At 38.4% G+C, this 17,887-nt stretch overlaps 1 protein-coding gene across 4 annotated transcripts in view; it reads left to right on the forward strand.

Moving 5' to 3' along the window:
* GRIN3A (glutamate ionotropic receptor NMDA type subunit 3A) overlaps nucleotides 1–17,887 on the forward strand; it is a 155,201-nt gene that overhangs the window by 47,303 nt on the left and 90,011 nt on the right. For all 4 annotated transcript variants that reach the window (XM_030829877.2, XM_060300679.1, XM_060300681.1 and 1 more), the window contains exon 3: nucleotides 14,098–15,145. In XM_030829877.2, coding sequence (XP_030685737.1) covers nucleotides 14,098–15,145 — 1,048 coding nt within the window. The remainder of the gene's footprint in view (nucleotides 1–14,097; nucleotides 15,146–17,887) is intronic.

Here is a 17,887-nt window from a genome sequence, read left to right on the forward strand (position 1 = left end):
AAACTCACTTATTAGGAATCTATAAATGATAAAATTAGATGTCCTATCATCAACTGAACTTTCCATTTTTTCCATAATGTATTTGAATTTCCTCAAGATTAAAGTCTATGAAAAAAAAATAAGGTCTATGCATGTTTTATTTTATAGCCGCTATCCACAACTAATCTGGTTTTTTTTTTAATCTTTTTTTTTTTTGGCTGCATTGGGTCTTCATTGCTGTGCATGGGCTTTCTCTAGTTGTGGCGAGTGGGGGCTGCTCTTTGTTGTGGTGTGCGGGCTTCTCATTGTGATGGCTTCTCTTGTTGCGGAGCACAAGTTCTAGGGTGCGCCGGCTTCATAGTTGTGGCACACGGGCTCAGTAGTTGTGGCGCACGGGCTCAGTTGCTCCACGGCATGTGGGATCTTCCCAGACCAGGGCTCGAACCCATGTCTCCTGCACTGGCAGGCAGATTCTTAACCACTGCGCCACCAGGGAAGTCCTAATCTACTGTTTTTCAACTAGCACTTCACTGAGGCTCAGGACTTTATCTGGGATAAGAAACATCCTCCTTCATAACAAAAATATAAGCAAAGCCTTTAGTTATAATTTCAAATAGTCATTATTTTGGAAGGACAATCTTAAACAATAGACAGGAAAAACCACTTGTGAAAACTATATTAAATTTTTTAATGTCTTTCTGTCTCATATAAAATGGAGAGCACAAGAAAAATAATTCTGTTTCGATCCTAAAAATGTTTAGAAGCTACAGAAATATTTGTTGACTTGGGTTGTATATACTTTAGGGGTTCATTTTATCAAGATCAAACTGATCTTTCTGGCTCCTCAAAATTTAATTTATGTTAAAGTTATGTGCCTCCTTCTATAAAGATCCCATGGCACTTTGTACATGGAATTATATGATGGTACTTGGTCTATTCCATCATCATTATTTGTCTATGTGTCTGACTTCTGAACTAAAATATAAATTCTATTAAGTGGAGATACTATTGAACTTAGTTTAATGCCTGGCATATAGCAGCTACTTAATAGACATTTATTGAAATTAACATAGAAAGAAAAGGAAATTTTATATTATATTTACATCCTACACCATCTGTTGCTCTAGAAGAATAATGGGTGGTTAACAGATAAATAAAATTTTGTCTAAATTAAAAACAGTTTTTTTAACTTACCTAGATACCATCTGGTTTTCTTTTCCTTTTTTTTTTTTTTTTTTTTTTGATAGGATGTTAGGTTAGCAGATAACCTCTGACCTTGTGGCTATTTCCACATGATTATTCCACAAACTTTGAAAGTTGTGAAAGATGAGTGTGAGGTTTGGAGCCTGGAAGCAATTCACAGTGTATACAGGTCAGCAACAATATTTTCATCTCTGTGGATGTGTTTGAGAATGAACTTAAAGAACTTCAGGAAATACGCCTAGGACTTCTTGAACTCCCTGAGGAATATAGTCAAGAGAAAGTTTCAAAGTGGTCGGAAAGGGTCAAGGGAAGTGAGGAAAAGCCTTCCAGGAGTCTTTATAATGAATAACTGAAAAGCTGCCTTAAGCTATAAAACATCTGTGGATTTTTCATCATCCTTATTTATTTTGTTGAATACAGTCTTTTTAGAAAGTTCGTTATTCTCAGTCCATAAGTCACATCTCCATATAGTAATTTTCTTAATTATTCCTAAATTTTGTGAGGCTGACCCTACTTCCTCACTGCATAATGAAAGTCATGAGGATAATGAGCCATGAATATCGAGTGTCGAGTTATGCAAGCTTTCATTTCTCACACAGTCACTTTCAGTTTAGGCTGACAGAATTGTTAACATTTTTAAATGTTAATGAAATCACCAAAAACGTGGCTTTTTCAGCATAGGCCTTTAGACTAGAAAAAAATCATTTCTCATGGCAGACTACATAGACGTAATAACAGGTAAAAAGGATTTAATTCCTCCTGGGTCCCCACATGCCAGAGCAAACATCCATCATAACTAAATGTAGACAAAACCACGTGGGGGCCAAGTTCATACTGTGATCTTTAACAATTTATTTGCAAGTTGTTTTATTAAATGTTAATTACTTTGAAGCAATGATATCTGATATATTATTTGGCAATAACTTCACAAATACATGTGCAAAGGTGTTTCTGTGCAGTCAGTGACTATTTGTTGAACTAGGGTGAGGCAGACAAAATGAAAGTTGCATCCTGCCATTTTGGAGCTGACAGCCTAGTGCATGAGTTGAAAAGTAAGTAAATGGTTATAAAACAAAGGGATATGTTATTCTTAAAAATAGAAATATGTTCAAATACACAGAGGAGGAAATAATTAACTCTTCTCAGAGAGCTGATGATGAGGAAGAAATACTGGAATTGGATCTTGATAAATGAATAGGAGTTTTCTGGTTTGGAGCAAACATTTCCTCACAGGCACAGGAAATGGCATATGCAAATTTACCAAGACCTGAAAGAAATTTAGTACAGTTGGCGTGTACATTGCATATGAAGAGAATCTGACATGATTCTGGAAAAGTTGTTAATTTGATAGCATGCCACATAGAGCTTTTATGCCAAGCTAAGGAGTATGCATTCTGGATGTCACTTGAATGGCAGAACATTAGGCATGACATAGTTATAAAATCATAATCCTGTAACAAATTGACCAAATAAAGTAATACAGCATAAAATCCTTGCGACTAATTTTTTAAAAACCATTAAGATGGGCTTCCCTGGTGGCGCAGTGGTTGAGAGTCCGCCTGCCGATGCAGGGAACGCGGGTTCGTGCCCCGGTCCGGGAAGATCCCACATGCCGCGGAGCGGCTGCGCCTGTGAGCCATGGCCGCTGAGCCTGCGCGTCCGGAGCCTGTGCTCCGCGACGGGAGAGGCCACAGCGGTGAGAGGCCCGCGTACCAAAAAAAAAAAAAAAAAAAAAAAAAACCATTAAGATACAAAAACTTGTTTTTATTTCTCCAAATCTGTTTTAGCTTTGCCCACATTTACTCCCTTACCTCATTCTAAACACCAGACTCTGTTGAAAATGAATAGAAGTTTGAGGACTTCCCTGCTGTTCTTAGGGTTAGGATTTGCCCATGCTTATCTGAAGGCCCTGGGTGGTAATGAATCTATGTTTCTGGAGAAAGAGCCCCTTGATTTATTCATAGCCTAGTCAAAGGCAGTTATCCTTCCTTTAGTAATTCCAAGACCCTAGACATCGATAGACACCTTGGTCCCCTTGGCCTAAGAAGTCTCTGACCCTTTAGCTAATTAATCATAGTCCTGATAGTTATTCTAGCTTCTCAGCAGGCTATAGAATCTATGGAACCTTGCCTTTCTTCTTGGAATAGCTTCTGCAATTCAGTTCTGTATCAAGTGGGCAGTGATTAATTCATTTATTCATCCACAAACATATGTTGAAGCTTACTTATATTAGGCTAGGACCTTGGCTAATGCTGGAGACACAAAGAATAGAAAACAGGGGCCCTGCTCCCAGGAAGCTTACAACCCCCTTCTTTTGTTCTTTCAGAGAGAGACAATATGCTCCTCCACTTACCCATATTTTTTATCCATTTTTTTTTGATCTAGCAGTTTGGTTATCATTCCTCACTGAGACAACACCCATTCTACTAGTGATTATCCTTTGGCATTAGCTGGCATTGTTAGGCCCGCTCCTCAGTTGTCCTTGAAAAATGGTTCAGTGTGCTAGAGAGACTCTTTCCCCTCCAGGCTATGTTCATCTTTATGCTTACATGGTCAAGCAATACCAAGATTCACTGGCCTTTCATTAATAGTAAATGTTGCTTTATTTATTGATTCTGCATGTATTATCTAGAACATATATGTGCCATGTATTATGAGGCACTAGGAAGCTTCAGAAAAATAAAGACTAAAACAAATACCCATTCAAAAGTCCCAAGGTATAAACTGATGATGTTCCCGGTCTCATTGCTGGATACTAGAAGAGTTCCAGGAGAACTTGAGGTGGCATGATATAATTCTAACCTGGGGTATTCCCATTCACCTTTACAATAATTTACTGGCATTGTGACCCTGCCAAAGTTATTTAATCTCTAGAAAATTTAATTTCCTTAATTATAAGGATTCCTACCTTGAAAAGTTAAGTGGTATGCCTAAGGTCATTCAGTTAGTACTTTATAGGGGAAGGTTTAAACTGTCTAAATCCAAGTTCCAGGCTCTTTCAGAATTAATATAAACTTTCCTTAATTGGGATCCCATTACTTTGTCATTCATATTCTTTCAGCCAAAAGCTATATAAATCAGGAGGTGCGATTACCCATGAATAAGTCTTCTTGTCCTAAAGACCTCTACTGAGCCAAACTAGTTAGCCTGTGTGTTTCAACATGTACTCAAAAGAAATGCAGTTGCATTGAACCTGAAAGCCACGGGTTGGATGATGTTAACACTGGTTCCTTGGGTCCCCAAGGAGAACCCATTGCTGTGGGGTGACCTACTGTGTCCAGCTGTTACTCCTAAGTTAACTTTCTCTGCAAGGCTACCACGGAGTCAGTACTTCTAGAAAACACATGCTTTGGTGTCATGAATCGTAAGGACAACAGTTAAGGTCTATGTTTCCAGATGTTTCCAGTAAGAACTCCTGTCACTGGACTAATTTGGCTAAATCCTTTGAATTTGCCCATCCCTCTATGTCACTTAAGTCATGCCAAGAGCTGTGTCGAAAATCTTCTCTAAGTCACGGGGGCCTCAAACAAGGAACAGTAAAAGATGTGTATCCCCTCAGGACCCTGTTTTGAAGAATACAGCTTAAATTTGCTTAATCTAGCTTCCAGCAAGTTTTAAACTGTGGCAATTTCCCACATTAGGAGAACTTCCAAGCTTCTATTTGCCTGAGTGGAAATTGTGATTATATTCTTTGTTGAATACTTTTTACTTTGTATGCATCTACTATAAAATTAGAAAATATGTCATAAAAAAGAGGTACTCTGAATTCTAGATCTATCCCAGGGCCACTTCAACCTCCAGTGGCAAATACTACATAGTGTCCCATTGACAGGGCTATGCTAAGGGAAGGGATATCAGCACCTGGACTAGTGCTGGAGCCAGATCTAGAGAGCTAGAAGGAATTAAGGTTGGATATTACACAAAGCAAGAGGAGCCATCCAAGGGATGGGCACAGGCCATAATTGTGTAGAGAAGTCAAGGTTTATATCAAAAAATGAAAGGAAAGAAAAACAACATAAGAATATGGTACAAATCTAACTACTGTGGGAGAAAAACACAGAAGGAAAAGAAGTACCCGCTTGCCAGTTCTGCCACCTGAAAGCTGAAAAATAGGGCACTACGTCTATGTGTCTGATTTTTTGACTTAGTGATCCCATCACATCACACACACAGCCCAAGAAGTATATTCAAACATGACTCAATCACAAAGATTAGTATTCATATTTTTCTCTTCTTGGGAAAAAAGTCAAGGACAAGAGCTCTCCTTCCACTCTATAGTTTCACTTATTGGCAAAACAGACCCCAATGGTCCATGGGTGTACGTATGTACATTTAATATGTTATTAAATTGCTGTTTGCTCATTAGCTGATGGAAATCTATTTTAAAAGATGAGCTTTGTAAGTTGTTTTAAAAGAGGATATAGTCAATGGTTACAATGTGGGGCCCTCTGCTTTAAAGATTGAAATTTAGCAATTTCCAATTCCTATTAAATTCCTTATTGTTAGAGAGGTTTCCCATAGAACTAATTTCTATTTTTGATAATCTCCATTGTTCAGGGAGAAACGTATTAGAATTTTAATGCTCTGAATAATGTATAAATTACAAATACAATATCAATACTTCCTGGCTGATTGAGTCCCATTCTTCTGGCAATGTGAGGAAGTGCTCTTGAAGAAACCCATGTCTGATTTGAGCAGGAAACATGTGTTTAATTGCATTTATCCCACAAACATCACTGAGCAGTTATACGGTCCAGGTACCATGTTGTGCCTAAGATCCAAAGATGACTCAGTGTGACAGATGCTTAGATGAACGCTGAAGTCTCAGCTGGACAGCCTGCAGTGTTATGAAGCAGAGCAGTGGGAAAAGGAGGATTTGTTCATTCCTCACAGCAACTGTACGGAAGAGACTGCTCTCAGAATGTGGAGAATGTCAAAATCCATGCCGCTGAGGATCTTACAGTCTAAAAAGTCAAAGATGGAGTTAATTGGCCGCAATTAGGTGGTTGCTAGGAAAAGGAAACATAAGGATGACACCAAAACTTTTGCCCTGAGCAACTGGAAGGATGGAGTTGCCATTAATTAAGATAAAGAAAACTGTAGAAGAATCAGGTTGTGAGGTGGGTGAGAACCACCAGGAATTCAATTTTGCTAATGTTAACTTTGAGATAATTCATAGATATCCAAATGCAGTTGTCAAGTAGGTAGGTGGTGATCTTCCAGAGTTCAGGAAGGAGGTCTGGACTGGAGATACAATTTTCCCCAAAGGGAAAAATAAATTTTAAGGATTTATAGAGCAAAACAGATATTCCCAGATACAGATATGGTTAATGGAAGGCAACTATAACAGGGGGAAAAAGCAAAGATAAGAGGGCAATTTTAAAAGAAATGAAAAACAAATGAGAGAGATAGACATGCAAAGAGACAAGCTGATGCGTGAAGAAAAGATCAAAGTAGAAATGAATATATGACTTATAAACAACTGGGCATGGAAGAAGACACATAAGGATGATGATGCATTTAGACAATGCAAAAGTAGATTCATACATCTCCAAAATGAAGACTGGAAAAAATGGGATTATGATAGAACTAGTTCAAGATAAGAAAAGATAACAAATTTATAATGAATATAAAAACATAAGATTAGTAAAACTTTATATGCTGAATAAGAAGAAAAATCAGGGGCAACAGGTCTTAAAATCTTTAAGAACATGGTAACATTATTTACAGTAGGAGATTTTTATTTAACTTTAGTAAATTTTAGAGCAAGTTTTTAAAAAGTAAAAATAATACATGAATTTGTAATTAAGCCAATAAATTAAGATAAATACTGCAGTTAACATTCTATTATTAAAGAATATATGAACACAAATATTTCATCTTCCAACAATCCAGAAAAGAGAGAGGTGGGAGGAGATCTAGAAAGAAGGAATTAACAAAACCCAAGTTAATTAATTAGAAGAAATCCTAAGATTAGTATAAATGATATTATATACAGTTCCATAGCAACAAATTCTTAGGAGGATATCATTCGCCAAGATGGACCCAGAGAAATAGAAAGTTTAATAGAAGAGATTGAAAAAGTGACTGAAAAATTACAATTTTTTAGAAAGTGGTAGGCCCAGGTAGTTTTACAACTTACTCTTGCAAACTCAAATGGGAAAACAAAACAATAAACATTTTAGTTGGAATTGATCTAATACATTTCTTATGAAAGTTATTTGCTTTCTGCATTTTTAAGAGTGCTTTCGGTCTCATTTTGAGAGTAATACAATAAACCTTCTCTCAAATGAATTATAAGGGGGAGAGTATAATGAGCTCTATAATTTACTTTTTAAATGCCCTAAATGAGTTAAAGCAATCAAGAGAGAACTTCCACAAGCTCTCTTGTCCATATCCACCCACCTACTTGCCTCTGGACCCTGTATTCTCTCTGCCTTCTCTCATGTCCATGCTCCTCTTTTGTCACAGCAAAGAGCATCACCCCCTCTTGCACCTTAGAGCACAATCCCTTTTGCCCCTCAAGGGAACTGTCCCAGGAATTCTCTCTCTTCTATCCTACATCAACAATTTTTCTATTTTTACTAGATCATTCCCATCATCATAAAAGCCTGCACATATATATATACTTATATTTATATATGTACTTAATTTTTCCTCTCCACCACTATTCCATTTTTGTCCTCTTTATAGCATAACTCTCTGAAGAGTTATCTCCAGTTTCTCTCTTTCCATTTTCCTTGAAACATTAGGCTCCAATACTTCACTGAACTTACTCTCATGAAGTCACCAGTGGCCTACATGTTTCTAAAGCGAACGGTCAGTTCTCAGTCCTCATTGCATTTGAGCTGTTAGAAGCATTGACACAGCTGATAAGTGTCCCCTCCTTGAAAAATCCTTTTTACTTGGCTTCTAGAACACAACACAGCCCACTTTGTGTCTCTGGTTACTTCTCAGTTTCCTTTGCTAGTTCTTCCTCACCTGCAACACCTCCAAATGTTGAAGTGCCCTGGACTCACTCATTGAACTTCTTCTCATCTACAATTACCATTATGATCTCCTTAAATACCCTATATAGACTTTTGGCTCCCAAACTGTACCTCCAGTCCAGACCTACTTCGTGAACTCTGGAAGATCACCACCTACCTACTTGACAACTACATTTGGATATCTATGAATTATCTCAAAATTAACATTAGCAAAACTGTACTCCTGGTGGTTCTCACCCACCTCACAACCTGATTCTTCTACAGTTTTCTTTATCTTAATTAATGGCAACTCCATCCTTCCAATCGCTCAGGGAAAAAACTTTGGTGTCATCCTTATGTTTCCTTTTCCTAGCAACTATATGAGCCATCAGCAAATCCTGTCAGTGGCAGCTTCAAAATTTATCAAGATCCAACTAATTCTTCTCACCTCCACTGCTACTACCTCAGTCTAAACCATCATCAACTTTTGTCTGGTATTTGAAACAGCCTCCTAACTGGTCTTTCTGCTTCTGCTCTTGTCTCTCTGTAGTCCATTCTCAACACAACACTGAGACGAGCCTGTTAAAATGTAGGTCATGGGCTTCCCTGGTGACGCAGTGGTTGAGAGTCTGCCTGCCGATGCAGGGGGCACGGGTTCGTGCCCCGGTCTGGGAAGATCCCACATGCCTCAGAGCGGCTGGGCCCCGTGAGCCATGGCCGCTGAGCCTGCGCGTCTGGAGCCTGTGCTCCGCAACGGGAGAGGCCACAGCAGTGAGAGGCCCGCGTACCGCAAAAAATAAATAAGTAAATAAAATGTAGGTCATATCTTATCACTTCTCTGCTCAAAACCTACCAGTGGCTCTCCATCTCACGTAGAGAAGAAACAAAGTCCTTACGGTGACCTACAAAATCCTATTTTCCCCACCTCCCACTCCCCATAAGTTTTTTCTGACCTCATCTTTAACTCTCCTGCCCCTCCCTCCCTTAGCTATTTCTCAAATATACCCGGTACAGTCACATTCAAGGACACTGGACTCCTTGCTCCCTATACAGGGAATGCTCTTTACCCAGATATCCTCTTGGTCAGCTCCTTCCCTTTCTTCAACCCTTTACTCAAATATCACCTTCTCCTGGCCTCTCTAATCTAAAATTCCACCCTACTGCCATCAACCCTGACACATCTTATCTCCTTACTCTGCTTTATTTTTTCTCCTTTGCACTTAGCACTAACATCCCATTCATATTCCCTACTTATCATATTCTGTTCCCTCGATAGACTAAAAGCTACATAGAGTTTTGTTCACTACTATATCCCCCAGAATCTGGAATAGTGCCTGGTAAAAGTGAGTATTATGGAATGAATAAATGATTGATTGGGTGATGTTTTGTTAACATCTTTGTTCATTTATTTTAATGCATAAGAAAATATTTTAATTAGTAAGTCAAGTTTTGTATGCAAATGTGGCTTCTAAAATATATTAAATACATTAAACACTGATCTTGCTTATATTTGTGAACTGTCTCAAAAACATTTTTTACATAATTTGAAAAGTTCAGATTTTATCTCAGCTCCTATTCAAATCAACACATATTCTTAGTTAGTGACATAATTGGGAATTTTACTGAAGTAATAAGTTACCTCCAAGCAGATTAACCAATGACCTTTATCCTTTCAAGCAGAGTGGTATCTTGGGAGATCTGCTGATAAGAAAGATGGATACCTGAACTGCTTTGTTAAACACTCACTATGCACAAGGCACAGTGCTAAACCAGATTCTCACTCATGGAGTGCGATTCAGACCCTTATCATACCATGACAGAGCTATTGTACTAGTCTTCGAAGTGGTCTCCTGGTCACTATCTCTTCCTTCCTATTGACACATTGTACCTGTTGCCAGAGCAGTATTACCAATGCAGACTTATGGTTACATCATTACTCTACTTTGAAATCTTCATGGCTCCCCTTTTCCTGTTAAATAAAATCCAGCCTCATAAAATGGACATGCAAAGCCTCTAGAGTTCAGTTGCAACCTGAATATGTTTCTACTCTGCTGTCCAATTGGATTGTTATACTTAGCTCCCCTTGTTAAATTTTCCACCTCCTACCTTTCCTCATGATATTTGAACTGGAAGATTTATTGAGAATTCATAGCTAGGCTGGAGAAGTAGTATGATCAGCACAGAATGTAATGGTATTATTATTGGTCCCTGTGACCCAGGCTCTAAACTACTATTAAAAGAATTTAAGATTACTTTTCTCTCTTTTTTTCCCACAGTGCTCTGTGGGCTTACATTTAGCTCATAATCAACTTAAATACTCCAGGTCTTATTTATATGACCTTCCATCAAGCCGAGTTTTACACATTCTTAATACAGTTTGTGAATTAAATGCAATCATGTGCATTTGACCCTCTCAAAATCACTACTTTTCTTTCTGAAACTATGTATCTCTTGATTTTGCCATTTTTTCCACTTCTGCTATTACCTTAGCCCTTGTCACCTTAAGGCCCTTGTGAAACAGGCAGAGAGAGAGGAAGAGAGGAAGCAAGAGGCGGAAAGGAGCATTATTCCTCATAGCTGAAACTGTGCTCAGCCACCTTCTCCTTCCAAACCATTTCCTATATAGCTAGCAGGAAAACAAAATCTTTCTAAAATCAAATCTGATGATGCTGTCCCTCCTCAGAAAAATTCTCTCGATGGCTCTCCATTAGCTTCATCGTGGCCTCAGTCCTTTTGTAACTCACTTCTCACCGTCATCTCCAGCCTTATTTCTCACCACTTACCATCATGCAGCTTGCTCTCTCTGTCTCTGGCTTTTGCACATGCGTCTCCCTGTGCTGACAGCACCAAGCCCCAGCTTCTCTTCCTGGTTAACTGTAACTCCTTCTTCAAGACTCAGCTCTCGCACCTGCTCCTCTCTGAAGCCTTCCTTGTCACCCCTAGATTGTGGGTGTCCTTGCTTTCTGTTCCAATGGCACCCAATTCTACCTCCATCAGGATGCTTATTACACTGGTTTAGAATTGCCTGTTTGCTTTTCTTTCTCCCCATCACTAGACTTTGAGCTCCTTGAGAACAATGAGTGTGTCTTTCATCTCTATAACTCATACTAAGAACAGTGCCTGGTATTTGTATCAGTTTATCTTGCCAATAAAATTATTCCTGATTTTCCTTTTTCTTGTTCATCCAAGAAGAGTCCAGGGCAAGATAAAAAGGAACATGGTAGAAATCACTTCAAGCAAAAGCAAGATTTCAACACTGTAATCTTTTAACTAACATAGTGAATATTCAAACTCGGCTATGTACTGTCATTCCATTACAAAGAATACATAGTGAAGGTGACAATAACTAAAGCTATTAATGAGATTTTAACTTATCCTCTCTGTAAAACTGAAAATAAAAATAATCCATCATTAATGGGGATTCTCTGAGACCCAATTTCTTGGTGCCAACTGCATAGTGAAACAAACACTGGATTTTCCAATCTGGGAAAATGAAAGACATTTAGATCCTGACTGATATGTCTTTCTGTGATAGATGAGTGCCTCAAAGACAACTGAGCATTGTTCTTTAGTCATGGCCATGCTGAATGCTATTTAACATCGATAATGAGGAATAGGTTTTACTGGAATGAGGGAGTTATATAATCTCTAAAAGATTCCTGAAGACCGCTTTTCTGAGATGATTTTAATATATATTTACTCAGTGGTAGTCCTTCGTAGGTCCATCCAGTTAAAAGTCTATAATCATTAAGCCCCAACTATTCTTAAAATAATGAAGGGCTTCTCTTTCTACAACTTTAACTTTACTTTCCTGATCACTAAATTGACCAAATAAAATTAAACTATTTACTAATAACTGTTTTATTCCCTAGGCTATGTCAGTGTGTGTGTGTGTGTGTGTGTGTGTGTGTGTGTGTGTGTGTGTCTTAACAAATCTAACAGTACATTGCTCATCAGAAACACAGTTGTAGTCACCCTTCTATTATAGTACCTAGGTAATTATCAGTTGATTAATCTGTATATTTTAATGATTTGGTTCCCTACTTCCCTAAAGAAGCAGAAAACTGTTTGAAAGTCTAAGATAACTGAGACTTCATTACTTGTTGCTAAACAGAATTCATTTTAAGTGGTAGAGTCCCACTGGGGAGAGCTAACATGAATAATTACTATTATATGCAATCTACCAAAATGAGCAGTTTCATTGCATTTAGTGACAGTAGCATCTTCAAATGTGATTTAAATTTATATCTGTAATGAAAATTAGTATATTCTTCACACTTTCTGATTTTTCTGTTTCCTCTATGGCAGCACAACTTCTTACTACTGGTATTTGTATTTATAAATTACAGAGTAATGTTTGTGGCAAGCAATGGATGAATGTGTTTCATGAAGAAACACATTCTGTATCATCCAACTCCTCATAAAAATCTTCTATGTTACAGTCCACATTTCAATTTAATTTCTTTTAATTTGAAATAAGTCTTGAGTAGCCTCTATGAGTTTATCATAATGCAGTACTTTGTGCCTCCAACTAGAAAAATTCTATTAAAAGACTAGGAAAAGTGACCTGGGACAGCCTTGATTGAAAAAATTTGAATGACATTAAATAATAATTACCATATCTGGAACATCTGTTCTATGTCAAAAGGTGTGGTATATACTTCACATGCATTATTTCTAACCCTTGCAGTAGAAATAATTTAAAAATAAAAATGTAATTACCTCCCCCATTTTGCTGATGACAAAACTGAAGCTTAGAGTTCAGTAAATTTGTGTCCAAGGACAATACTAGAAGGTGGGTGGACCAATATTCTAACACAGGTGTGTTTGATGTCAAAATATGGGCTTCATTTCTGACACAAGGCCATAATTAAGAGTACAGAGGGGGCTTCCCTGGTGGCGCAGTGGTTGGGAGTCCGCCTGCCGGTGCGGGGGACATGGGTTCGTGCCCCGGTCCGGGGGTATCCTGCATGCCACGGAGGAGCCTGTGCTCCACGGCGGGAAAGGCCACAGTAGTGAGAGGCCTGCGTACTGAAAAAAAAAAAAACAGTACAGAGGTGCCTCGAGCTCATATATTACCTCTTATTGTCTTATCTTCCCAAACTCAAGAAAGACAGAGACTGACCAAGCATTTCCCTGCCTTGTCCATAGCAGAACATATACTGACAGTGCCCTGGTTCCCAGGGTTAGGAATCAGTATATCATTCAGTTGGTAATTTTCCTTTCTTTGACTTCTGACAGAAGCTCTCTCTAGAGCCAGAGCCAACTGTTTTTCTCTAATGACTTAGAGGGAGGTTAGCCTGAGGCTGTCCTGGGAACTGCAAGTCTATTTATCATCTTTTTCTTTATTCCATGGATGGTATCCAACACGCAGCTTAGACTGGCCTCATGGGGACAGACATGTTGATTGTTTCCACGCTAAACACTGATAACAAGATTTGGCTATTTTCTAGAATTATGAATATAATTTTAAGCAATCATAAAAGTATATACATATGTATTATAACTTATTCCTTGCACCAAAGAGAATATATTTATTGAGCTGATTTATTTGCAATTGAATGTGGTGAGCAGTAGAAATGAGACATGTTAAAGATGCTGAGAACCTTCATAGCTTGGAAATTTGTAAGAATATATAATTAACCATTTACAACAGAAAACAATTAACACATTCCTTAACTAGGAATAAAGATTTGGAGTAAGACCACAAGTAAATCACCCAGCCCAGGTGTTAGAACCTGAGGTTGAGATCTCATTTGCTCAATGAAATAGGGACTCTTGTCCTAGAAAGAGTCCAGCTTATTAATTCCTAAAGTAATTACAGGCAGTGCCTTTTGAAAAAAATAGAGTTTCTTCTTATTAAGACAGAGAAGAAAAGATGAGCACTGCTTCCGGACTTTGGCCTCACCTCTCTTCCTCACTTTTTGCCTTTGCTCCTCTTTGCCAGGTTTCTAGCCAACACCACTTTCAGAGGCCTCAGTGGTTCCATCAAAGTAAAAGGTTCCACTATCATCAGCTCAGAAAACAACCTTTTCATCTGGAATCTGCAACATGACCCCCTGGGAAAGCCAATGTGGACACGCTTGGGCAGCTGGCAGCAGGGGAAGATTATCATGGACTATGGAATATGGCCAGAGCAAGCCCAGAGGCACAAAACCCACTTCCAACACCCAAGTAAGCTACACTTGCGAGTGGTTACTTTGATCGAACATCCATTTGTCTTCACACGGGAGGTAGATGATGAAGGCTTGTGCCCTGCTGGCCAACTCTGTCTAGACCCCATGACTAATGATTCTTCCATACTGGACAGCCTTTTTAGCAGCCTTCATAGCAGTAATGATACAGTGCCCATCAAGTTCAAGAAGTGCTGCTATGGATATTGCATTGATCTGCTGGAAAAGCTAGCAGAAGACATGAACTTTGACTTTGATCTCTATATTGTTGGGGATGGCAAATATGGAGCCTGGAAAAATGGGCACTGGACTGGGCTGGTGGGTGAACTCCTCAGTGGGTCAGCCCACATGGCAGTCACTTCCTTCAGCATCAATACTGCACGAAGCCAGGTGATAGATTTCACCAGTCCTTTCTTCTCCACCAGCTTGGGCATCTTAGTGAGGACCCGGGACACAGCAGCTCCCATTGGAGCCTTCATGTGGCCACTCCATTGGACAATGTGGCTGGGGATTTTTGTGGCTCTGCACATCACTGCCATCTTCCTCACTCTCTATGAATGGAAGAGCCCCTTTGGTATGACTCCCAAGGGGCGGAACAGAAGTAAAGTTTTCTCCTTCTCTTCAGCCTTGAATGTCTGTTATGCCCTCTTGTTTGGTAGAACAGCAGCCATCAAACCCCCAAAATGCTGGACTGGAAGGTTTCTGATGAACCTTTGGGCCATTTTCTGTATGTTTTGCCTTTCTACATATACAGCGAATTTGGCTGCTGTCATGGTAGGTGAGAAGATCTATGAAGAGCTTTCTGGAATATATGACCCTAAGGTAATACTTCTTTTAACTCTAGATTTCCTAATTGTCAATTTTAACTCCATATATTGTATTTTATGCTGTAGTATGTCTATATTCTTTCATCTAACAGAAGAATATTCTCTGAACCATCCATAGAGACTAGTCCAAAAAAGCCTGTTGCCTGGATGCACTAAATATTTCATTGTTTTATTAAATGAAACAAAAAGAGTGAGGGATGCTTTTAGGAGATGTTTGTTCCAGAGAAAGTCCTTCTGGTAGAAACATCTATTTGTGCAGTTTTTCCTTTGTTAGTTAACCATCTGGCAGAATAGCTATCAGGGAATAGTCTTACAAAGTATTTTCACCTAAAGTAAACTTCAAAATGAATTAATTACTTCTCTTGGGAATTAATGGAAATAAATAGTAAGGTCCATATTTTAAATTGTAAAGAAACTTTTTTTCACCATGAAAAATTGTAAAATGGAAAGAACTAACATTTTATCATAAGCACCCAGAGTCGGATGCTAGAAAACTCAATGGGTATAGATAAGGAGTACTGAGCTAACTGAGGTGGCAAGGTTAGCTAGGAACAGGGTGTCCTTATAGAGTAAGGAAAACTGATCACCTTGGGGTTGGAGGAGTGTGCCAGCAGTCACATTACAACGTCCAAGAACATTCAAGAAAATTGTATCTATTCTAGGCCTCCTCTGATATCCTAGACATCCAACTGTAAGGGTAGAAGGGAGGAAGGGGGTGAAGTTCAGGTAAGCAGGTAAAGCAGTGGTGATACTTGAGTAAGGACAGCCATGTCTATGTTCTCTCTGGATTGAAACAAGACCTCTTTTGTGACTGGGAGTATGGAGAACTTGGTCCAACCTGGTGGGAGTAGAGAGGAGGGGGTTGTCAGGGCTCAAAGCAATTAGAATAGGACTCCAGGGAGTACTACAGTCCCAATGGGGAACAGAATGCAGATCCAGAGCAGAAGTGTATACCAATGTGTAAGACCCATCTAGGAGAGACTGGAGAAAGCTGCAATTCAGTGGGCATCCCCAGGACACAATGTGTTTAAAGCAACTTGAGCTAAGCTGAGTGTTTCAAACAGTGAAACATTCACCATGCCTTTTCAAATATCCCTTTTCACATCAAATCTCATGGTATTGAACCATTTACTACATATTTTTATCAAACATTTAAAATTAATTACATAGAGCATGAACAAATAGGACATTTACAACTGTCTTTGTTAAATGATAGAGTGGCCCAGAAGGCTGGTGGCAGCTTTAGAGGATTCTCATAAATGGTTTGGATTAGGATATGGTCTGTTTTGCAAACAAATGAACATGAGAAATTTGACCCATATACTGAAAACCTCCTCGTAAGAGGCGTGAACCTCATGAAAAGATTCAACAAACAATGGGTCATTGACTAGGCAATGAATTGCATCACTTCTTATTGTGCACTCAGGACTTTAGGTTATCAGCTGGAGTTTAGTGAACACAAATAAGTTCTGTAGTATAAATACATGTGTTATCCTGAAGAGAGATTTTGGTGATGCTTCAGCATTCACACTGCACTGGTATTAGCAGCCTCTATTTATTCTTTGCCCCAAGAGGCCTATAGATCTCCCAAATGTTCACCATCTTAAAAGAAACTTACTCGAATTTTCTTGCAAGAGTCTTGCAATGTGATGCTTAAATTACAAACTAGACTTGGAAACCATTCAATCCAATCTAGTATAAGAAACAATCTAATATATATGCCTGTTGTTGTGAAGATTCCAGACCATTATTGTACGTAAAAAGATGAACACAATACTGACTAGAGTTTCATTAATCAGAACCAAAGATTACCAAAATTGTTATGGACGTTACACATGAGAAACCTGAAGTAATGATTATTTTAGGGATTAGAAAGAATGCATAAAGATAAACCATACACAGAAGTAAAAGTTTTTTTAAACAAAAAGAAACAACCATTCCAACCCCAACTCCACCAGAATAAAAAGGTGACATTTTTATAATCTAACATAGCCCACAGGACAGAGTGAGAGGAAATGGACAATGTCAACTTTGTGTTACATCTAGTAAGGTCTTAAAGAAGTGGGACAAGCCTAAATCTAAAACATTTTCAACTTTAGATAATAAATGAAGATCCACTAAGGTTCCCAAAAATGTATTTCTCTTTCCTAATGTTGTTTCTATATTAAAGTCTCTCACTTTTTTTTTTTTTCATATAAAGACACCCAGATTACTTGATTAAGCAATACTCGACATCTGGGCTTTTGGCAAATAATGTTGGTGACAGAATTGTTCAGTTTTCATCCAGATGTATGGTATTATGCAGATGACATAATGTCCTCACCTTCCCATGGAGAGGTATGATCAAAATAATTTCCATACCCTTTCAGTCACTCAGCATTCATTCTTAAGTATATTCCACTCACTCACATGAGCTCTTTTCTCTCCTACCAATGCTCAAATCTTTGAGTGACTCTATCCTTTTTTTACACTAAATGATGTGGAGAAATTCAGAAGTGAATAAGTCAAGTAGGGGAGAAAAGATAAAAACACAAGGAGAAATAACTTAGAAAGTTATAAGTGTTCGTAGGATTGAAAATTAGTACAGCCACTATGAAAACAGTCTGGAGGTCCTCAAAAAACTAAAAGTAGAACTACAAAAAATAAAGTTATAAGCATGCCAAAGTTTAGAAACAAATATGTAAAAGTTCAAGGGAAGTGTGATCACCTTCAAGGGAAGGCTTAATTAATAAGATAA

The sequence above is a fragment of the Globicephala melas genome, chromosome 6 (assembly GCF_963455315.2).
Source record: "Globicephala melas chromosome 6, mGloMel1.2, whole genome shotgun sequence".
NCBI classification, from domain to species: Eukaryota; Metazoa; Chordata; class Mammalia; order Artiodactyla; family Delphinidae; genus Globicephala; species Globicephala melas.